Source organism: Pantherophis guttatus, chromosome 6, assembly GCF_059756535.1.
Source record: "Pantherophis guttatus breed Tessera chromosome 6, ASM5975653v1, whole genome shotgun sequence".
NCBI classification, from domain to species: Eukaryota; Metazoa; Chordata; class Lepidosauria; order Squamata; family Colubridae; genus Pantherophis; species Pantherophis guttatus.
Genome location: NC_142068.1, coordinates 47,805,847 through 47,830,360, shown reverse-complemented (window position 1 = coordinate 47,830,360; position 24,514 = coordinate 47,805,847). Strand labels below are relative to the sequence as shown.

Here is a 24,514-nt window from a genome sequence, read left to right as displayed (position 1 = left end):
AAACATGTAAATCGTTGCAGTTAAACAGCTGATTATTTAGCAGAACTGATCCTAAAATGGCTCCCTGACTGTTTTAAACCCTGTCCATTCTAGTTTATAAGAACCATAGCATGCATCTCTAGCTGGACTTATGATCTGCCCAATCTCTGCTCAAGCGAGTGGAGCTTCACACATGAGCACAAGTGTTCTCTACTCATGTGAGTGGAGCTTCATGCATGAATGCAAATGTCTGCCTGTCATGCAAATGGAGCTTCACTCACAAGCACCTTCCTTCGCACACACTAAACTCCATTCATGTGAGAGGAGGGTGTGCGTCCCCACCGCTCACACCAATGGAAATGTGCACGCATGCGTAAGTCTGCCATTCATACAGCCACACCGGGCCAAGCTGGAAAGATTGGGGACCACTGCATTACGGCATTGGGGCTGTTACAAAGCAAAAGACAGCAATGGGAATTTGAACTGGGAATATTTAAATCTGCTTTATCTACCAACTTGTAGAGGTTGGTAGATACTGCCACCAATGACCTCCCACCGACCGGTATGCTCCCACAGAGAGGGCCTCCTCAGGGTGCCATCGGCCAAGCAATGTAGACTGATGGCCCCCAGGGGGAGGGCCTTCTCTGTGGGGGCACCTGCCCTCTGGAATCAACTGCCCCCAGAGATACGAAGAATTCAAGACCTCGGTGCCTTCCACCGTGCCCTGAAGACCTTTCTTTTTCAGCAAGCCAGGCTGGCTTAACACTTTTTAAATGTTTTTTTAATATGTTTTGTTATTGTTTTTTAACTTTGGGGCCAAACTTATATATATCTTTTTAAATTGTTTTTAATGTTTGTATCTATGTTTTTTACTTTGGCTGTACACAGCCCTGAGTCCTTCGGGAGAAGGGCGGTCTATAAATTTGAATAATAAATAATAATAAATAAGCAAGATAGCAAGAATGATGTGTTATTTGTGCTCAGTTTTCAAGTATTTGCTCAATAATATTACTATCACCATCTTTAGCTTTTGAACAAATAAAACTATAAACTAGAGATAATAAATGTTTAAATGAAAAGGACTAATAGAAACCTTAAAGCAGTGGTTCTCAACCTGTGGGTCGCGACCCCTTTGGGGGTCGAATGACCCTTTCACAGGGGTCGCCTAAGACCATCGGAAAACACATATTTTCAATGGTTTTAGGAATAATTTTATGGTTGGGGGTCACCACAACATGAGGAACTGTATTAAAGGGCCGCGGCATTAGGAAGGTTGAGAACCACTGCCTTAAAGGATGTATTTTAAAGAATGGACATACAGTCTTTGTTGGAGATGTAAAAAAATAAATAAAGACCAACTGACTGACATTATGCTTGAGAAATTATGGTTATATTAGGTATTGGGTGTTTCTAAGAGAAATACTGTGAGAAATTGGCAAAGTAGTATTATCTGTGATATTAAGCACTGAATTCAAAAGATATGTAATTTCAATAAAGACACAATATGTCCTTTTTCCACATAGGTTTATGACATTTTGTAACAATAATCATTATTTCTTTTAATTTAGGTTAAGAAAATTTGAAATATTGTTTAATATGTGATGGATATGTGTAATGGTGTTCCCCTTTTGTTGTTTTGTTACTGTTAAGTTAGCTATTGTTATGCTTCCTATATTTCTTTTCTTACTGGAGAAGAGCCTAATGCTGGGAAATGAGGGCAAAAGAAGAAGGGGAGAACGAGGTAGCTGGGTGGAGTCACTGAAGCAGTAGGCATGCGCTTAAATGGACTTCAGAGGATGGTAGAGGACAGGAAAACCTGGAGGAACGTTGTCCATGGGATCGCAATGGGTCAGACACAACTTCGCAACTAACAACAACAAATATTTCTTCCTGTAAAATTTGTTAAATTGTTAAATAAACTTTAATGAGAAATAAATGTAAACGGAATAAATTTTAAATCTGGAGGAGAGGATCCTTTGATATGCAGACAGAAACAGAGACTCTTTCCCACAATGTTTAGGTCAGATTCAAGCAAAAACGTTTGTTCATGGTATATGGCAACAATATGAAATCTTTTTTAAAATAAAAAAAATATCACATATTAAAAATGTCCACTTAATCTAGTGGATTCGTCATTCATGGATATCTCTGACCTGCATTTCAAGTGTGGACTGAACTTTAGTGTGTTGGCTTTCATTTGTTACTGATACCAAGCATCTGTTCAAAGTCTCTGCTGCCTTACCAGTGTGCAAAAAACGGGAGATGTAAATATTTGGATGATACCAATGAACTCAAAAACCTTGGATGATCTCCTCCAAAATTAAACAACATAGAAAACAGAATAAAAACTTTAGCATCTAACAGGATAATTTCCTAATAAGGAATAGAGTCATAATCTGCTGGAAATGGCTAGCAGAAGTAGAATCACTTTCAAATCGAAGTACTTAGTCCTAATCTGACAGATGATACAAAAGGTTATTACAGGACAAAACTGAAGCCCACAAAAAAAATAAAAAAAAAAATGGAAAAACAGGAACCATTCTTCTATATATTTCCTGCAAAGCCTATCAAACAATCCTATCAAAATCTAGGAAGTTCCTGTCTTATATTGAAACATACCATGTAGACATTTTGCCATGTATAGTCAGTTTTGCCATGCTTCAGTTTCAATCTATAAAAGCATTTATTTGGGGGGGGGGGAGATAAAATCAGATGCTAAACCCAAGAGTAGTTATCATTTGTATTATAAAATAAATTTTAAAAACTTACACCAGAGTTCATAATAGTAATTGCAGCATTGAGACTGTCCACAGCAATGGCCTGTTTCACAACTGTAACTCTGGTTGTTAATTCCTATGCAGGTTTCTTTGTCCTACAATGGAAGAAAAAAATATGTTACTAACATAGCAATCTGATAAGTGGGGAGGCTCATTTGAGTCTCAATCCCACAAACTAAGGTTTGTGAGGCATGTATTAACCCAAGGCTTAAATACCTGTCAATATTCTGGATATAGATTATGGACCTCTTCTCTAGGATATGGGTAACTTGTAGCTAACTGAGAAACACACAAAGTTAATTAATCCTTGGAAATGAAATGAAAACCTTAATTAGCTTAAGTTTCCTTGATATCATCAAATCGAATAAAAATGCTGTGTTTGAACAGAAATGTTTTTAGTTGCATTAAAATTAAGTATTTTCTATAAATATCAGTCTGGTCCCATTGCTCATTCTTTCCCTCTCTCTTTTATGGATCTGTATGTGCAGCAGAAATGGATGGAAATGAACTGCCAGAATTATACTCCTCTAAAGCATTTTCACTAAAGAAAGTGAACAAATATTCTAGATGTTCCTGCAATAAAACAATGACAACTTCTGCAAAAAAAAAATCAGCTTTCCTTTGTACAGGTAGTCCTCGACTTACAACAGTTCATTTAGTGACTGTTCATAGTTAGTATGGCACTGAAAAAAAGTGACATGACCGTTTTTCACTTAGGATCATTGCAGCATCCCCATGGTCACATGATCAAAATTCAAATTACCTGTAGTTTTGTCTAGCAAAAGTCTATACTTTTCATTTACTACTGATTTTACTCCATGTTTTTATACTACAGTTTACATACAGGTAATGCTTGACTTACAACCGTTCATTTAGTGACCATTCAAAGTTACAATAGCACTGAAAAAAAATGTCAAAAGTGTCAAAAACAAAAAACGTTTTTGACACTTATGATTGTTGTAGCATCCCCATGGTCATGTGATTTGCATTCAGATGGTTGATGACTACATTTATGATGGTCCCAGGTCATATTATCATCTTTTGCGATGTTCTGACAACCAAAGTCAATGAATAAAATAGAATAGAATTCTTTATTGGCTAAATGTGACAAGGAATTTGTCTTGGTGCATATGGGGAAGCCAAATTCACTTAACAACCATGTTACTAATTTGACAATTGCAGTGAATTGCAACAAATCACGCTTGCAACAAATGTGGCAAGGAAAGTCATTAAATGGGGCAAAACTCACATAAGCAACATAAATTCTGGGCTCAATTGTAGTTGTAAGTCAAGGACTGCCTGTATTTAGTTGAGATATCTAGGTGTGTTGGCAGGCAACAATTAGAATTCCTTGCCAACATGATGAATGCTGACTAGAAATATTTCTCTAATTCTTTCATTTCCCAAATCTGTTTCAAGCTACTTTTAGCAAGGTTTATCCTATTTTCAGTGTGTTTAATCTTTTTTAACAAGCTGGCAAAAGTATCTTCAATCTGCAGTGTCTGTGACATAAGAATTTCCTCCCTGACCATGCAGGAAAGGGTGTAGCCATTGTGTCCTAAAGTTGGATCAAACCAAGCCATAAGCTTTATAATATGTTATAAATATGTTTTAAATTAATGCATTGGGGAGCACAAAAACGTTTAAACACAATAGTTTTTTTTAAGTTGATAGCCTTAATTTAGCTCAAACATTTACTGCCACAGAATCATGTTATGAAATAGTTTTTATCTACTTAGCAATACACTGCTATAGTACCAGAAGGCACTAAGTTAAATAAATAATAAAGGCAAGGTAGTGATTTGGTGTTATATTTATAGCATCATTAAAGTGCAGTGCCTTAGATCATAAGCAAAAAAGTTCAATCTTTACCATAAAGAATGATAATGAGGAGAAAGCAAAGAGAGGAAGTGAAGTGAAGACAGTAAACAATGAGGCAAGTAACAGAGTTTATACAAAATGGGAACTAAAGGAGTTGAAATTTAACACATCTGGAAGGCATCAGAGGAAGCCTATTAAGGAGAGGATATACAATTATGATTTGAACCAAGAATTGCTTGGCTTGTTGGTTAATCAATGTAAGATACCAAACAGCATGCTTTAATTTAGCTGATAATAGAAAAATAATATTTGTGGCTATTTTTCAGAATACTGAATATGAAAGGCTAAATAAATTAGCACCATCATAATTAGGAAAGATTTTAAAACATAAAACTATCTGTTTTGGAAAGGATCACAGTTATGAATCAAAAGAAAAAGAAATAAACAAATTCCTGTTGAAAAAGAAATAAACAAAGACTAGAAAAACATGGGAGGATTAAAAATTTAAAAATGACATTAAATTGGACCTCTTCAAAATTCAGAGAATGAGGCAAAGTAAAAGTATCACCTGGAACAAGCCCAGAAATCCTTGAATTTTTTTTTTGGTAAATCACTTGAAATCTTATATAAACAAACATGTCAAACATTATTCCACTGGGTTTTTTTTTCAAATCACAAACTGATTTTAGTTCATGTAAATAGAACAATTCTGTTATTCCTAAATAGACTCATTACATATTTAAATCAACACACAGGAATCTTAGCATTAAAAAGTTCCACGAGCTCTTATTACCCCAAAAGAAGTTAGCACTCATTACAAAAAGACATCTGGCATCATTTTCAAAGTTCCAGTTTCTAAAGAGGAGGGGAATTCTTACCCATTACATGGAATATTCTCCCTGGAATCTGTAACAAGCTCAAAAGTTCACATAAACCTCCACTGTGTCTGAATACACACTGACATTATTTCTCCTTCACAAATCACAACTGTGAGCTAAATGAGATAACCTGGTTGCCAAAAGCTTATCTCAATTTGTCTTCCAGTTACATCTTCCAGAGAAATCTCCTCTCCTATCCCAAGATAAGTCTTCAGTAGAGCTAGGGAGACCCTTTCAGTTTTGCCTTGACAAAACTTTCTTGACCCCTCCCATCTTGAAATTAGGATTCCAAACAACCAATTATTGGTTGTACATTGGGTGTACATGCTACCAGGGTACTTCTACTGATTAAAAAAAAGTTGTTGATTCCTTGATATGGTACAGTATGTACAGTGATGTCTAACTTTTTCAGCTTGGCATTCAAACATTTAGAAAATGACTAACTTGACTCACCCAAACTCGAACAAAAGAATAACAATTCCCTGTATTTTATTTATTTATTTATTTTATTGAATTTTTATACCGCCCTTCTCCTGCTGGACTCAGGGCGGTGAACAGCCAAGAATAAAAAACATCCGATACAAAATTTAAAATTATTAAAAGAATTAAACAAATTTTGGCCCAGATTTAAAACATCCCAACTAAAATCCGTTACAATTAAAATATCTAAGGGGGGTTACGCCAGCCCAGCTTGGTGAAATAGAAGTTTTGAGGGCACGGCGAAAAGCACGAAGATCTGGTATCCTACGTATCTCCGGGGGCAGGCCGTTCCAGAGGGCAGGTGCTGCCACAGAGAAGGCCCTCCCCCTGGGGTCGCCAGCCGACATTGCCTGGCTGACGGCACCCTGAGGAGTCCCTCTCTGTGGGAGCGAACTGGCCGGTGGGAGGCTATCGGTGGCAGAAGGCGGTCCCCGTAAGTACCCAGGCCCTGTGCCATGGAGCGCTTTAAAAGTGGTAACCAACACCTTGAAGCGCACCCAGAAGACCACCGGGAGCCAATGCAGCTCGCGCAGGAGGGGTGTCACATGGGAGCGGCCCATCGCTCCCATAATCCCCCGCGCGGCTGCATACTGCACCAGTTGGAGCCTCCGGGTGCTCAAGGGGAGCCTCATGTAGAGAGCATTACAATAGTCCAGGCGGGAAGTGACGAGAGCCTGAGTGACTGTGCGTAAGGAGTCCCAATCCAGAAAAGGACGCAACCCCCCACCCCCCAATCTAGGAGTGCCATCTGAACAGCAATATTTGATACAGCACTGAGACTGGGCCTGAAGGAGAGTCCCGGGCCTTGAGATCAACTCTAGCGCCACTGCTGCCCCTGAAAATGGATGCCTTGCACCATTTTCCAAGACATAGAAGCCTTGGGGAATGGTGCAAATGCCACCAAAGCCCAGCATTCTCCAGTATCTACTGCCCTCTGCTTACTTCCAAGGCAGTGTTCTGTTTCTGTTGACAGGTCCCTGTGGCCTACTACCCAGTCTGCTGTGGGTCACACATGGCCTTTGTTCTTGAAGTGGCTTTGAAGAATGCTTTTTCACAGTCTCTGGAGAAATCGCATAAAAGCATATTCTGTCCTTGCACGATTTTCCAAGGTTTAGGAGGCCATGCAAGACCATAGCCCTCTCACATGATTTTCAGAGGGTCTGGAGGCTGTATGAGAGCATACTCTTTTTATGCGGCCTCCACAGCCTTCAAATATCACAAGAGAATGGGTGTGATTTCAATAATAGTTGTTATATGTTGGTATGTCACTTTTGTCTCATATGTCATAAGTTCACTATCACTAGTATATACTATGTAAACATTAGCCATCTGACATGACCGCAAAATGGCCGCCTGCCTTGCTCGTGTGTGAAAGATTCTGGAGTGAAGGCTAGTTCATTCACTATAGTAACCCTCTCTTAATTTATATTAAGGTAGTGCAGCTAAGAATGTGGTACATAAAATTCCAACTGCAAGTACATTCATTTGAAATGATTCAGGAAGATGGGTGTCTTGGGCAGTGAACAAGGGAGTCACATTATGTACTGTCCAGACCAACCTTGAATATCTGCCAACAGTATAATGACAAAGCGATTTTCAAAACTAGCTGGTACTAATGGTGAAAAGATAGAGATGCAGAGCTTTTAAATAGTAGTAACATGTCACAGTGCTCAACGTTTTCCAAACTAGTACTCTCCCAAACTTCAAGGGCTATTAGATACTTCATGTATAACGAAGTACAGCATGAATCATGGCCTATCATAATATTTTACTTAGAAAATAGGTATATACTTTTGTTTGCAATTTATTTATTAAATTTATTAGGTATAAATTTAAAAGTTCTCATATAAAAAGTTAAAAATGTAACAAAAATATTTATTTTAAAATATGTTTTCTAGATATAGATGATTTTTCTGAAGATCGTTTTTTCCACTTAGGATGCTCCTTAACCAGCATAAATAATGTGGGGATGTGGGGATGTGGGGACCTCTTAATATAACGTAAGTCAGAAATTTATCTCTACAGTGCTCAAAAAGAAAAGAAGCTGCACCCGACCTACTAATTACAGAATTCATACATTATGGTTTATGGATGTTGATTGATAAGTGAGATATTTTCTGTAGAAATCCTTGTACAATAAGAACAGCTTGAACTTGTATCATGTTATGTTGTTTAAAGGGTTATAATTAGTTTTACGAGTACAGTTAAATAATAATGGAAAAAACTTTCACATTCAATTGTATTTTCCTTTTTAAAAGCAGGATCGGATTTCTGTTGAACCTTAATTCAGAAATGAGTAATCCATGCATCCCACAGGCCCTTTTCTATAACCCTCCGGGCTTCCCAGAAAAGTATTCAAATTCTACAGAAAATGGCCCATTTTTAGCTGGAAATATTTTTACTTTCCCCCCTCAAATTTTAATCATTAGTTAAATGACTAGGCTTGGCTGCCTTAAGATATCAAATGACATAAACAAAATCCCATTAGTTAAATCACTGCATTACTCTTTTGCCTCTTGCTGCCTCTGGGATATTGGCAGTGGGATGGGATGGGGAGAACCTTTTAACAACTGATAAAAATTAGCAAGTTTACATATTTTCACTACCTAATTGCTGATTTAAATTCTGTTTTAAAGCACAAGAACTGACTGAAATTTTTAAAATAGAAAAAGAAAAAACCTAGCATTACTTGCATTCAACTATATCAATAGCTTTCTTGTGTTAAGAAATTAAATTAGTAGCTATTACATTTTAAAATAAATCTGAAGATATCTTGAGAAGAAATTGAAAATGAAAATGCATTAAATCTGGTCACTTTCTTGTTAATCCTTTTGACTACAGTTCTATTTCCTTTGTTGAAATTTAGTTATTCCCTAAATACCACATAAGCATTTGACAAAGACTAATTTTCCTTCTAAAGATAGTATTACATGTTTTGTGTTACTCTGAAACATAATATTCATTCTATTTTTTAAATACTAGAGTAAATGAGTAGAAGAAAAGAAGGCATATAATTTTAACATACAGGAACACAAACTAGTCATTGCAATGGAAATTAGATGTGAACATTTCAAGTTATCCAACCAAAACTTTGAAACAAACTGGGCAGGCATTCGTTCAGTAATCATTCGAAGTTATAACAGTGCTGAAGGAGGGAAGGACTTACAAAAGATCCTCAAAATTTGATAAGATTTTCCAGTAGGTGTTTTTGGATAATGAAAGAAAAAGTTTGGGCTTTTAATAATAAAAAAATACAATAAAAAAACAATAAAAAAAGTAAGAAATGAAAAGTGTGAACAGAACAGAAGAAAGATAATAGAGCAATAAAATAAACAATGAAAAAGAACTAAACGAGTAATACAACTACCTGACTGGGGAAAAAAGAAAGATAGACGGGTAGATAGCAGAGAACCAGGGGGGGGGGGGGATATGTACACATCTGTTGGGACATATAGCAAATTTAGATGGTTTTCAGAGCATCACTGTAAGCCGCCCTGAGTCTCCAGAGAAGGGCGGCATATAAATAAATAAATAAAAAAAAAGCGATGAGATTTATTGAACAAAAAGCAGGTGCAAATATTAGCCCTTATAGTAAGGTCAATCGCAGAGACACCAAAAATAGGCAAGTAAACTTGTTTCAGATATTGAATCTCTTGTTACCAATAATAGACTGAACAGAACACATAAATATAATCAGAAGCTATCCACATTTCCTTTTAGGAGGTGAATCTGACATGAAAGTACTCAGAGGTCACAGAGTTTATCTCCCATAGACACAAAATCAATATCAAGTGGTTTATAAGAATTCTAACAAAACATGTTTTCTAGAGACCTAATTTGCTGATACAAGACATAATATATAATAAAAAACGGTCTGTTATTACCATATTAAAATTTCCATAATCTTATCTTTATTTAAAATAGTATCAATAATTTAAAAACAATGTGAACTCCATGCTTCAGGTAATCCTTGCAAAAAAAATAGATAATTCTTATTTAATTATTTGTGTTTTAAAATCTAGGCATCTATAAATTAAATCTATTTCATTTTTATCAAATAATTTGGTGGTACTAAGTATTTTAGATAACAAAACATTTAAAGCTCATCACACCAAACATCACTTGATTTTTTTTTTACAAAATAAATACGTTAGATGAAATAAATACAGGTTAGATGAGCAATATTTTAATTAAGGGACAGGTTGATTCCTAAACTGTCATTTACTAAATTTACTCTACTAAGTGCAAGCTGGCAGTGCTGGATGCCAGTTAGGAACCAATTAATTTGGTATTTTAAAAAGAGAACCTTCACCAATATTTTAAAAATACACATCAAATCTCAGTAATTTTTTATTTATTTACAGCAAAACTCTTACAGCAAAAGAAAAAATCTTATACAGAACTCAAATTTTGAAGAGATTTAGAAATATTTGAAAGGGAGAACACATTTTTCTGCTCACTCTGATTCCCTTAAAACTTGTTCAATCTTCAGGATTTTTCAGTGTTGTGATATAAATATCTTTTTCCTCTCAAATAGACCGGTGGAAATATGATCAAAGTGAATGATGAGAATCAGTAACTTACTTGACAAGGAAGCCTGGTAGTTTTAAAAACCAGCAAAACTTCTTATTCTCCACCCTAACTAGTAAAAACAAGAATCCAAAAACAAGTTACCTGTCGCAGGCCCAAAAGGAAAGGCATTTTGCAAACTCATAATCCAAGCTAAAAGTGTAAACAAAGAAATTTCGAAAACCGCATACTCATTTCTTCATCTGATATGGAAAGACTACACACACAATCTTTTTTAAAGTAGGGTTTCTTTAGTTGGGAATGTTAAATAAACAGGGTCCCAGGACACGGCATGCTCTCACTCGCTCTCTTTCCCCTCCCAGAGACCAATTTCAGAAACAGGAGAGCTGTCGTCTGTTTGCCAAGGGGGAAGTGACATCAGTAGCAGCACTGCCCAGGAAAAAAAAACTCTTTAGACAGCTGCTGATTAACAATTCAAAGAAGCCTACTGTCTAGAAAAAATACACAGCACTTAGGAAATGAGAAACATTTAAAACCAAGTGCTTGGATTAAGCATTAATGACTACTCAAAATTACCCTTATATCTCATTATTTTTAAAGGAAAATAGTATTTGAACAACCTGGAGCTCGTTTTCAGGGCCAATACATCAGGAAAATAATCATTCATTCTCTAGAACACCTGGAAAAAGTTAGACCAAAACCAGAAATATTAAAAACAACAATGCTTTCTATCTACCCTGACATCTAAGCCCAAGGCAGAAAAGTAGAGAGTCAACTTTGGGGCCTCACTGGCAATCTTGATGTGGCCATACTCAAGTTAGCTGATAAAGAAGTATGTCTTAAATCATATCCAACCTGGAGTGGACAGTCTGAAGCTCTCAGCCCAATTTCAAAAGCTACTTGCAAGCTAAAATCTATATTTTGGCAAAAAAAACACATTGTGCTAGAAAAAAATGCCCCTGAAGTTAAATGACTAAGTGAGAAGAAAGTGAAATAATGCTAATATTTTTAATATTAATATTTAATATTAATAATTTAATATTATGTCTGCATTACTATTAATCCTTATCGTTCCTATCACCCATCTCCTCCCACTTATGACTGTAAACTTGTTACTGGTATCCTTAACGATTTATATTGACTGTTTCCTAATATGATTTGATTGCTTGTTCCCTATGACAATCATTAAGTACGTTATGATTCTTGACGAATGTATCTTTTCTTTTATGTACACTGAAAGCATATGCACAAAGACAAATTCCTTGTGTGTCCAATCACACTTGGCCAATAAAGAATTCTATTCTATTCTATTCTATTCTATTCTATTCTATTCTATTCTATTCTATTCTATTCTAATAAGGACCTGTTAATTTTTTGCAGAATTTTAGGAATGCTGCTTGAGTGCTAAATTTATCTCTTGGCATATATGTATTATATTCTCTATATATTAGCCTGACTGGTGATGCCAACAGAAATTCACAAGAATGTCAATAGAATTCTAAACAAAACCCTCAAGGATATATATACATCTGCGTAAAATTTGTACTGGGAATTTTCTATCTAATAATCATTTTCATTTATTTAATTTTCAATAGAAGACCTACTCCCGCCAAAATCAACACAAAAATAACCAATATGGATGTTTTATTTTATTTTTTAAAAACAAGCCTTTTAAACGTGTCTCTTAAAATGTATCAAAATGAAATTTGGAGTACTGTGTAGTAATATCTCTCTTAAAAAATTACAGAAAAAGGAGAGTAGTATGTGATGTACATGTTAGAACAAAATACTGAAAAAAAATGATTATTGCTTTTAAAATGACATAAAATACAGTTCTTTCACTTTCAGTCAATCCTCCACACTCCATGTGGTAAAATGACCTATGGAAACATCAATATGCTCACAGGTTTTTGCTCTAGTGAGCTTACTTACTGTGTAAGAACAAACTGGACAGGGGAAAGGAAAATGTATGAAAGAAAAGATTAACCTAACTCTTCTCCCATGTTGCAACCCTCTCTTACTCTGCTGCACTTGGCCAAGGAAATGGGTTTGCACTGACATAAATGAGTATTCCCTTTTTAAAACATTTGAAAGCAGACTAGAATAATGAAAAGAGATCCAGATGCTTGGAGTTTAGTATAAGAGTGAGCATGACAAGGCTACCTGTGAACTAGATTCAATGCTCAATACTCAAGTCATAAATTTAGATACAGCAAGGCCTGTTTTTCACAAAACACTGTTGAATAAATAAAAACAACCAATCACTATTTTCACCAGGAGTGATATAAATTATTAAGATTCTTAATAATTCTAAATCTGTTTCCAGTTCTACTCTATTTTATACCAATAAAATGGTGTTTGCCTTAGCAACAGAATACATCAAATTCCAAAGCAATATAGATATGAAAGAAAGTGATCTAAATTTAACTCCGCTGAGCCTTTAAAGCAGAGGTGTAGCAATATTTTTGTGCTTCTCTTAAACCAGCAGCTGTTCTTGCTTGTCATATACTAGTCTAGAAGCCTCACAACTCTCAAGTCTGGAAATACAGAATACATTTTAAACAGAGTGTGGGGAATTCCCTCTTATATTGTTTTTCAATTTTAGCTCTTGATGTAAGTAGTTTAGTTTGTTTGAAACTGATAAAAAAGATTAAGTACAAACTTGGTTGAAAAAAGTTTAACATATTGATCTAATGGACATACAAGGGATATCCTCAACATTCCTTTGAGGAAGGCATGAAGACCCCCATTAACTATTTTAGGGAGCATGTCCCAGTAACATGGTCTTATCGCCAGATTAAGTTTGAGGCAGTTTAATTTTGTATTTAGCTATTGTGGTTTTAAAGTAATGTATTCTCTTTTTTATATAAATTTTACTAAAAAATTTAAAAGAACATAAAAGTTAACATAAACTAATACAGAATAAAAGAAACAAAGAAAAAGAGAAAGAGACAAAAGGGCCAAAGATTTTTTAAAAATAGAAAGCTCTGATTTCCTTTGCAGCAAATATAATAATTTGACTCTCATTTTATAACAAAAAAGTTGATTTTTTCTTAATACAATTTTTTAAATCATCAAAACTGCAAGTCATGTTCATTTTTTCTGTACCATGCAAAAAAACCTAAAAAGGGGTTTCTAGTCAATCACAAATAAAGACATTGTCTTTTCTCTAATCAAGGAGGTCAATTTTGCCATCTCTTTTTAAGTTACATCATCTTTACCAACCCCTCCACTATTGTGGGAAGTTTAGAACATTTCATCTTTTGTGCATATAGTAATCTTGCTACAGTTGCTATGTTGTGGCCCGCTGGCGGCCAGCAGAGCTAGCAGCAGAGTCAGACAGTGAGGAGGTCGGGGAGGAACTTGGGCCAGTCCTGGGGGCTGGAGAAAGCTCAGACAAGGGCTCTGCGTCGGAGGCAGAGAGGTAATTAGACAGCATCAAGGCAGAGGAACAGCTGGAGCCCATTCCCAGTATATGCATGCGCAGAGCTGCCACAAGACAAGAACAACTCAGAAAGCAGGGTCAACTCAGGAGTAAAGCCACACCTTGGAGGTGATTGGCCCCTCCCATAGGAAATAAAAGAGGAGCGAAGAGGGAGTGGGCTTTTGCAGGAAACAATTCGTTCTTTCTGTGTCTCTGAGAGACTCTATGCTAAGTTTTGTCTTGTATTGCAGTTGGAAACAAGTTATGTGGCAGCTTGCCAAACGAGATAAGGTGTGTTGAGAAATATTCCTTTGAAAAACTGTTTGGACAAACCTTGCTGACTGTGAATGAACATAATTCACAGTCGTGTAAATAAAAGGGGTTTTGCTGGGACCAATTCCTGCCTCCTGCTTGTTAAGGGAGCCTAGGTCAGAACAATAAACTCAATTTTATGACTGTTTTTATGACAGGCGTTAGGGGAGTCACCATGGTTTTAAGTGAATCACATAGTTGTAAAGCAAATTCAGCATTTCCTATAGGTATTTTTTTTCCTGCTTTCTGCAGGAATGTGGCAAAAAATGTCATCAATTGTGACCATGTGATTGCAGGATACTGCAACTAGTCATAAATATAGGCCATACACCTAAGCCTGGAATGTGGTCACATGACTTTGGAGTGGTGGTGCAACAATTGTAACTTCGAAGATGAGTTATAAGTAGCTTTTTTGAAGTCCGTCCTAACTTAAAATGATCTATAAGCAACTTGTTGTGTCCTGTTGGCCGCCAGCCCCTCCAGCAGCCAAATCAGATGAGGCGGCGGCATGGGAGTTGGGGCCAGCATCAAGGCAATCTGAGAGCTCTGAGGGGCAAGAGGGAATGGAGCTGTCAGAGATAGAGACAGAGGCGGAACCTGGGCCGTCCATCATTCCTCAAATGGAAAGTCAACAGCTCCCAGGACTGAAGGTGGCTGATGAAGAGGAGGAAAAACAGCTGGGTCCAGTGCTTGACGCATGGATGCGCAGAAGGCAGAGGACAGCAGTGGAAATCTATAGGCCGGTCCTTGGGACGGAAGAGCCACGCTGCTAGCAAAGCCCCACCCTAGCTCTGGGGATAAAAGGCAGGAGGCAGAGATGAATAAGTGTGGCAAACATCTATTCATCTCCCTGCCAGTCAGCCACTGATAGCCTGCACTTCCGAATCCTGTCTGGAAATTATCAGAATTCTTCAATGCCTTTTGAGTGTGTATGTCTCTCTGCTCCTGGAAGCACACCTTCCAGGACTTCCTTTGCAAGTGTGGGGAGAGAGAGAGAGACTCCTGGTGTGTAGGGCCAGTTCAGGGGGAAAGGGAGTGAATTCACTTTCCACAGGACTTAGAGACTTCGTAGCCTGCTGTGAGAGCGCAGCTGCTGGTGCTCCTAATAAAGGGAATGCTTCGTTAACTACTTATTGCCTTATTGCCATGCACTCAAAAGTCCAATTGGGCTTATTACCAGGGGATGTCTTATTTTGGGGGAAACAGGGTAGGAAGAAAATAAGGCTTGGCTGAACTAATCACCAGTTCAGTTTGTCCCCCTCAAAATTGTAGTTAGCTGCAGTGTGTTAATTACCTCTTGGAATGGTATCTTAGTTATTACTTCTTTGTTAAAAAGGGATGAGGTGGTGTAGTGGCTAATGATGGTGAAACTGCCAGCCAGAAATGGTCTGCACTCTGTCGGTTCAAGCCTAGCTCGGAAAGATAGAATGAGCTCCAATCACTCAATCCCTAGCTCCTGCCCACCCAGCAGTACAAAAGCATGCAATATTGTGAGTAGATAAACAAGTTACTACTTTGGTGGGAAAAAACTATCTGCGTTCATGTATGTGAAGAGTGGAAGCTGGCGCTATCATCAGACGTGATGCATTGTGACATGAAGTGAGGTGAGGCAAGACTGGTGGAGAAGCCCAGAAGAGCAAGCAACCCAAGTTCTGCTAGTCAGCTGGTGTATATTAGTTTGCCCCCTATGGTGCACCAAGGATAGATGTGCAAGTGCTGAACAGAATGAACTCGCAATTTAGGTTGTCCAAACTGCATTGTGTGTCTAGCATCTGGAGATTTCCCTTATTTATTTGCTAAATAAATAACTTCCTTTAAAAAAATAATAATCTGTAAAAAAATGTGGGGCCAGGATTAGTGTCATAAAGGAGACACAATGGTAGAAAACTGTTTTACCATGTCTTCTGTATCTTCAATTAATCATCCACTACAGCAGTGGTTCTCAACCTTCGTAATGCCGTGACCCTTTAATACAGTTCATGTTGTGGTGACCCCCAACCATAAAATTATTCCTAAAACCATCAAAAATATGTGTTTTCCGATGGTCTTAGGCCAGGGGTCCCCAACCTTTTGGACCTCAGGGATCACCAAGTTCATAATTTTAAATTTTGCGGATCACTAATACGAAATGCAGCGCGCTGCTTGCTGAAGCACCTGGACTCCCAGTGACAGGATGGGGTCCTTCAGGCACTCTCCCTCCTCTTTCTCTCTCTCTCTCTCCCTCTTTCTCTCTCATTCTCTCCTTCTCTCTCTCCCTCCCTCTCTCTCCCCCACTCTTCTCTCTTTCTCTCCTTCTCTCTCTCCCCTCTCTCCCACTCTTTCTCTCTCATTCCCTCTTTCTCTCCCACTTTTTCTCATTCTTTCTCTCCCCCCCTCTCTCATTCTTCTCTCTCCCCCCTTTCTCATTCTTTCTCTCCCCCTTCTCTCCCCCACTCATTCTTTTTCTCTCTCCCCCTTCTTTCTCATTCTCTTTGTCTCTCTCCCACTCTCTTTCTTTCTCCCTTTCTCTCTCCCCCACTTTTTCTTTCTCTCTCCCCCTTTTCTCTCTCTCCCCCACTCTCTCTCTCATTCTGATTCTCTCTCTGATTCTCTTTCATTTTGTCTCTCTCTCATTCTCTGATTCTGATTCTTTTTCATTCTCTTTTTTCTCTCTCTCATTCTCTCTCTCACATTCTTTTTCTCTTTCATTCTTTGTTTCTTTCTCTGTCTCATTCTGATTCTCTTTCTCTCTCTCTCATATCTCATGGGCCAGCCAGTGTCTTGAGGCTGAGAGGAAGTCAAGCATTTCCCTGAGAGACCGAGTTGCGCGGAGCACCAACAAGGGCTAGAAGTGTGGGAGTGAAGCACTTGCATGAGCATTCACGTATATTTGTGCCAGCCAGTGGCCAAGGCAGCCCTCATCTCCTGCCGCTTGGGACTCAGAGCGGTAAATGGTGACTGGTCCGGGGAGCAGCCAGATTTTGCTCTCCACTGCGGATGCCAGATCAGCCCCCTGCAAGCTCTTGTCTCTCAAGGAGCGCTCCCTGAAGCGGCATTGGAAACTTTGGTCGGGTTCCTTGAGAGACAAGAGCTTGCAGGGAGCCGATCTGGTGTCTGCAATGGAGAGAAAAATCCGGCTGCTCCCCAGACCAGACGTCATTTACCGCTCCGAGTCCCAAGCGGCAGGAGAGGAGGGCTGCCTTGCGCCACTGGCTGGCGCAACTATACCGAGGCAGAATGCTGTTGCCGTGCAAATCAAAGTAGTGCTTTGCTCCCGCAGCTTCCAGCCATTGCAAACGCCGCTTCTTCCTGCTTGTGCCGCCCCCTCCCCACCCCACAACAGCACCATTCATTCCGAACGGCGAGGGCTGCACTCCTTTTTCCGTATTGCACCACCTGCAAAAATGCAAAAAAAAAAGAAAAATTATCCGCAGACCACCAGTTGGTGACCACTGTCTTAGGGGACCCCTGTGAAAGGGTCGTTCGACCCCCAAAGGGGTCGCGACCCACAGGTTGAGAACCACTGCACTACAGGAACCTGGGGGGAGAAAAAGTATCAATTTAATGTCAAATTTTCAAAATGATAGTCTGCTCCCTTCAGAACAAATTCAGTCTCCAGATCTCTTTCCTAGGCCAGGTTTCTATGAGAAAAGAGTATTTGTTGCCTGGAATTAACTGCTACTGCCTACAAGATATACTTCACGCTGTGGGATTCTTGACCCCACATGTTACGATTTCTAAAACATGGTGGGATGCTTATTTTTGTTTACAGTAGAGCACTGTGTCCCTGGGAGTTTTCCAGAAATGTAAAAGTTTGCCTAGTAGATAAATTCAGCTTGCTACATTGAAATAAATAGCCTATTTGATGGCATTCATTTAGTTTTAAATCTATTTAAACTCTGGGATAGCTTCCAGCCAAAAAACCCTGGGGACTTCCGTTTTGTGACATAAATAGTGAGAATGTTATTTACAAGGAAATCTTATCTCAAACGATTTCCCACATTCTCAATGGGAAGTGAAAGCTATTAAATCAGTGTGGCAACCATTATAGGCAAACTTAAAAAAATAATCCTTTAGCCCAGAGGGGCCCAAAGCTGTTATGATAGCTAACCTGGTATAGTTTTTAAAGTTGCTGGACTAAGAGCAGGGAAACCTGAGGTTTCGTCCTCACTCAACCACAGAAATTCACTGGCTAATATTGGCCCTCTCTGTTTGTCTTAGTCGAATATACTTCCCAGGGTTGCTCTGGTGGGGAAAAACAGGTGGAAGAACCACCTGCAACACCTTCAGCTCCTGAAGGAAAGGCAGAAAATGTCAAATACCAAATAAATATATAACCCTGACTGGCAAATCAATCGAATAGAATAAAATGAAAAGGGTTAACTTAAATGCAATGAGAAGGCAGGGTGAAGAAAATAAGCTTCCATTCTTTCCAAAAGATACTCTTCCTACCCTCCCATCCACCTTTCAGCCGTACCTCTACAGTTCAGAGAAAAATAGTGATTGCTTGCCAACTCCACCTCTGGCAACATGTATTGTATTCAAGGAAAGCTGCAATGAGTAATGCTACAAAAGAGAAAAAAATTTTTTTTTCTTGTTCCTTGTAGAAGTTGGCAAGAAAGATATCTATAGCCCTATCAAAGAACTGAAAGATACCTAGATGGCAGCTGCTCTGGTAACCACAGCACTCTCATTGAACCAGAAATAGACACTGGAACAACTGTGAAAGGTGGGCACATAGCATTAGTGAACAAGGCTCAAGCAACACATGAACACTGACAGCAGGTGAAGAGTATGCACAGAGCAAGCTGAGCCCTATCAGACCCAGCAAAACAGTAATTGTGTAATGCAGTTAACAATACATCTCCAGCAGCAAAAGGAGAAGCAAAAAGAAAGCAAAAAAGACACCAAATGAATTAAGACAATTAAACAGAAAAAAAAATATCCACTCAGATGCAGCTTACGAATTAGTCTTGATTTAGCTATATGATTTTACAAAGTTTCAACTCTCCACAGGAGCTTTCGCTGCCAGGAGTCAGTCCTTCATTGGTTTAACATCTGGAGTGCATCTATTGATATTTACATTCTTAAAGATGTGGGGTCTTTGTTTCCAGTTTCAGGTCTATATCACATTTGAGATTAATACACTCTGCGCCTGTTTTTCCCCCCAGTGCTGGTACTGAGGTTTGGTTTCTCAGCATAGGAAACATCAGGTTAATTAACTTGATTCACTTCTGAAGACTGCATTCTAATGTGGACCATTATTATACCAGCTATAACAGATATACTATTCAAATCTATTATGTAGTCTTGGTTAAGATATTAACTTCGAAGTTTCAGCATCAATCAGGAGAATAATAGCATTAGTATATTGTCAGTTTGAGGCCATCTATGTTTTCTATCAGATTTGAAAAGTACTGTAAAAGAACTGTTCTTTCAACTTGGCTGGATTCAAGCAACATCCTAAATCATACACAATGGTTTATGAATTACAATTGCTAAGATTATATAGTATATTGCATTAAACACTTAGTGTGATATATAAGCCAGGCCTAGAAAAGGATAAACAATCTTGCTTTTAAACTCGTAATTCTTGACACTCTCTTTGTTGTTTGGGACTGCTGGGAACTGGAAATCACCAGGCTGACTGCCCTTGATTAAAATTAAAAATATCCCATACCCTATAATGCAGGGATTCCCAACACTTGGTCTATGGACCGGCACCAGGCAGTGACATGCCAAAAACTGGACCACGCAAAGAAGCAAAGCCCCATCTGCAGGATGCAGGTAGCAATAGCGAAACTATGCCCCCTCCATTCCATGCAAAAACCTCTCTCCACGGAACCCCCAAAAGTTTGGGGGCCCACTGCTATAATGCAATTGTCCATTACAAACTGTCAAAATATTGGTTATCAAGATACTAACGACAGATTAAGATTAGGGTCACAGTAAAGTAAGAAAGTCTTCCAAATGTCCACACCTTCTTTTTCACTAAGCAAATATTGTTTGTCTTTGTAAACTGTAGTCAAAATCGATTTTATTCCACAACTATGATCATATGATTTTTGCTATTTGGCAGATTTCACTGTTCTTTTGGACTGGGAATGTTAACACTGAAAAGAGAGACATAAATGTCATAACACAAAGAGGGGGTCCCTTTCATTTCTCTATTAAAACAGATTTCTATAAATACCGTGATCAAGTTTCATTTTATAATAATAATAATGTTAGATATAAGTACTGAGTTCAATATTCAGTCTGAAGTAAGAATGCCATCTGCTGGATACTGGTATTTCAAGCCTAACTTGTTCTGACCCAGTTTTGTTTGCAAGATTGGACATGACCAAATGTGCAAGAACCAACAAAAAGCAGAAGCAATTATCTGGATAACTGGAATACAGTTTTATGTTTAAAAAATGGAAGTTGAATCATTAAAGTTAAATTGTTGTTAAAACTGAATTGTTAAAACTACTTTTTGGGCAATGGATTCTCAAAAGCTGCTTTAGTTACAGGAAAACGTAAAATAAAAGCATGATGTAACAAAAGAAGTGAAAAGAGGAAATTCCAACTAACTTAAACTACCCGATTGGAAAAAGGAAACAGCATGATGATATGTACATATATATCTGACAACTGAGTCAACAAGCATACTGTAAATATATTTATCTGTAAATACTATTGGATGGAGCTAACATTGGGAAGCTCTATGCTAGCTTCCTGCCACTCAGCTAATCGGTTATGATTAAGTACTGCTGCATCTGCCAAACTGTTTTACTTGCCAAAATAATGCTGACATTTGCAATTACCCATAATACAGTAACTCACATTTTTTCTGCTGTACTGAGGGGGATTTTTTTGTTTATATCTTCTGGTAAAGGAAACACACACAGATACAACCTGCTACATTTTACAGGAATTTTTAAGTAAAATATTTTGTTTTCCTAGTATGTTCAAAAGACATTCAGGGAGAACGTAGAAAGTAAAACACTCTGCTATTAGGATTTCTATCTAAATCAAGTGTTGAAAACCAGAGTTAAGCAAGATTCACCCCTTCTGTTGTAATATTACTGTAACTCATACCCTGTTTCCCCCAAAATAAGACATCCCCTGATAATAAGCCCAATTGGGCTTTTGAGCACATGGCAATAAGGCCAAGCACTTATTTCAGGGTTCAAAAAAATATAAGACAGGGTCTTATTTTCGGGAAAACATTTTGTTCTTTGTTACATATAAGATGGGAAGACACAATTTGTCCATAAGATTCTATTATAGCTAAAAACACAAGCACACTAAATTTTTTATCTCAGGTTGCATCAATGTATGGAATACAGCTTGGTGAAATTCAGCTGGTTCCTGCCAGATCGTGCGATACAGTAGGACCGACTGTGTGAAGCCCTGCCCATCCGCGGGGACATCATGACGTCTCTTTTTTGTGATGATTTTAAGCCTCTGCGCATTTGTGAACCAGTAGGTAAGGTAAGTGAGGAATACAGGTACTCCTCAATTTACAATCATATGGAGCCTGCTCATTACAATTATAAATCATGACAACCGTAAAGCAGGAGCTGTGACTGGATCTGTTTTTACAATCTTTTGGTTGTATTATCATTAAATGAACACTGTTGTCATTGTGAACTCATTGTTCATTATGGGCCATTTCTGCAGAAAACTGGAAGTAAACATTGGTTTTCAGCAAAAACATCGTAAATTATTATCACGTGATAGGATGCCAGAAACAGCCACAAGTACAGGCTTGTTGTCAAACACACAAAATGTGATCACATGACCACAGGGGCTGGCCATCCTAACTTCAAAGCCAGGTTATAAATGCCTTTTGGATGGGGCAACCTATCTTGGAACAGTTGCTAAATGATGAGGTTTTAAGTCAAATACTACCAGTACTGTAACTCATGTCAAAATATCTTTTTGTCATTTAACAATAAGGAAGTCTCAAAAATGGCACATATCTTCAAAAAGGAGTAATAGACTGTTACTTAAAAGAGCCTGTTTTAGCTTAATAAAGATAATATCATAAAATGATTAAAATGTGAAAGGCATGACTTATTCTGTTTGAAAAATAAACGGCAAAGTAGCTGCTTTTTCAACAAAGTGGTTGCAGCTCCCTCCCCAGCTAAAAGGCTCACCAACAGCTCTGAAACCTTGTTCCCAAGGCAAGTTCCTGCAGACCAGTTATATGGAGGACCTTGTGGAATGATTCTAGGACTCTCCCTAACCCAGGAGTCATATAAAGTAAGGGAAAATGGTTCTCTTGTTAGCAAGTGAAGAAATTTCCATCCAGATGAAACTCCCCCCAGGCTGCTCAGTCAGCCAGCCATTTTCACTGAAAGTCCAGTGCAGAATTTTCCATTGGTTCTTTTCAACTGACATGCAATCTCTTACATATAATTCAGTTACTGTTATCTCTATGAAATGAATATTAATACAAATATTAGGGCTCTCACCTCGTCTTGCAAAGAAGTCATTAAAAGTTACAAGCATACATTAGCTAACTGATTGTTATACATCTATTGAACATGCCCCAGAAGCAAAAGGAGAGCCAAACTCATAACAAATTAAAAAAGATTTCTATTTGGCCCTGTTTGCCAAGAAAATATAATGTACTCCCTTGGAGATTACTGTGTTTGCAACACAATGGGCTCTGGTTTCATCCAGTTAAAAAGTTATTTTATAGATGAACAAGATGTAGACATATAAGCAATGCTTGAGCAGGATCTGCAGTATTGTCTGGGATGCTGCACATCCTCTTCATGACCTGTTTTCCATGTTATCTTCTGTGATAATCAAAAACAATCATCAATTGTTCCCCCATGTTGAGATTGGGAAGCAGCATTCAACATTATCAATCACTAGACAACATGTGGCCTGCGGTGTCATTGTTTCTAAGGTATTTCCTTACCACAGCCCTCCAAATCTTCAATTAATTGCTGCCAGCTTCCCACAGGGGAAGAGCCAGACATATAACAACAATGGGAGAACTTCTAGTGTACTGCCTTCACTGGAAAGGTTCTTAAAAATTCAGAGATAAATCTGCCTTGAAAATAGCTCATATTGAACTGTAGAGCACAAACATCAGGAATTGACCAAATGAAATGTTTTATGACATTTTGTATTATGTTATAAAATGCTTTATGATAATTTTTATACCTTAAAATGTTTTATAAAATTTGTCAAATTTCAGTTCCACTGGAGTCATGAATTCAGGATTTTGGATAAATTCTTTAAGTTAGCCACATTTGAAATAGTGCAAAAATTATTGTCCTATGAGGCATTGATTTTGCCATTAAAAGTTACACACAAACAGGTGAGTTTTAACAATATATAGATTGGTAGAATCCCATTACCTACAAGATAGGATCACAAAATCATAATCTATACATACCTGTTTCCCCAAAAATGAGACCGTGTCTTATATTTTTTTAACCCCAAAATAAGCGCTTGGCCTTATTTTCGAGGTGATCTTATTATTTTGGGGCGCATGGAGGAAACCAGAGGAAATGATGGGAACCGGCTGCGCATGCATTTAAATATTTTCGAGTAGGGCTTAATTTAGTGCATGCGCTCAAAAGTCCAATTGGGCTTATTATCAGGGGATGTCTTACTTTAGGGGAAACAGGGTACATACATATATACATATATGTATATTTGTATATACGTATATGTATATATGTATATTTAGGAGCAACTTTCCCAATATGATTTTGGGACATGATTCACTATAAAACTGTCTTTCATTAATTATTGTTATTCCATATATACAGCATGAGGCTCTTTTTGTGACGTATAAGAAAAATTCTTTTACTTCCAAATAATTAAAAACCATCCCCCATATTTTAAACACAACAAACTCTTTTACATCATGCATATCACTGAACATTCAGTTATATTGACAGGTTTAACATTTCACCTTAAGCCTTGTTATCCCCTTGTAGGGGATAAAAAACAGCAAACTAATGTGCTGAAGCCAGATGAATACCTGGTAGGCAGATTTTTTCCCCCCCTATTTTCCTCCCCAAAAACTAAGCTGCATCTTATACTCCGAAAAATACAGTATATGCATTTTATATCTGATTACAAAAACTAAGGAAACTTAGTCTCAAAATTATTTTCTTTTCTGAATATGGAACTAATTTATACGTTACTATTTCTTCCATGGATGTTTTAAAGTAGTGTTTTATACTTAGGTCTGGCTTATAAAATACAAGTCACATGAAGGAGACATATATATTATTTGAATCATTTAAAATACAGAATTTGCAGTTAGGAAGGTCTGGTCCTTGTAGTTTTCTCTCTTATAACAGGATTCCTCAAACTGT

General features: G+C 37.7%; 1 protein-coding gene and 1 long non-coding RNA gene across 3 annotated transcripts in view; one reads left to right on the top strand and one right to left on the bottom strand.

Annotated features, from left to right (window-relative positions):
- The window catches only part of LOC117678654 (uncharacterized), a 75,729-nt gene that overhangs the window by 4,965 nt on the left and 46,250 nt on the right, over positions 1-24,514 (top strand). The window lies entirely within an intron of this gene.
- Positions 1-24,514, bottom strand: part of WBP1L (WW domain binding protein 1 like) — a 37,727-nt gene that overhangs the window by 9,372 nt on the left and 3,841 nt on the right. Inside the window, exons 1-2 of one of the 2 annotated variants that reach the window (XM_034439973.3) lie at positions 10,610-10,860; positions 2,749-2,851 (exon numbers count right to left, since the gene is read on the bottom strand). In XM_034439973.3, coding sequence (XP_034295864.1) covers positions 2,749-2,851; positions 10,610-10,636 — 130 coding nt within the window. In that variant the 5' untranslated portion in view covers positions 10,637-10,860. Of the gene's footprint in view, positions 1-2,748; positions 2,852-10,609; positions 10,861-24,514 lie in introns of those variants that run through there. The other variant, XM_034439972.3, reaches the window with a different exon arrangement.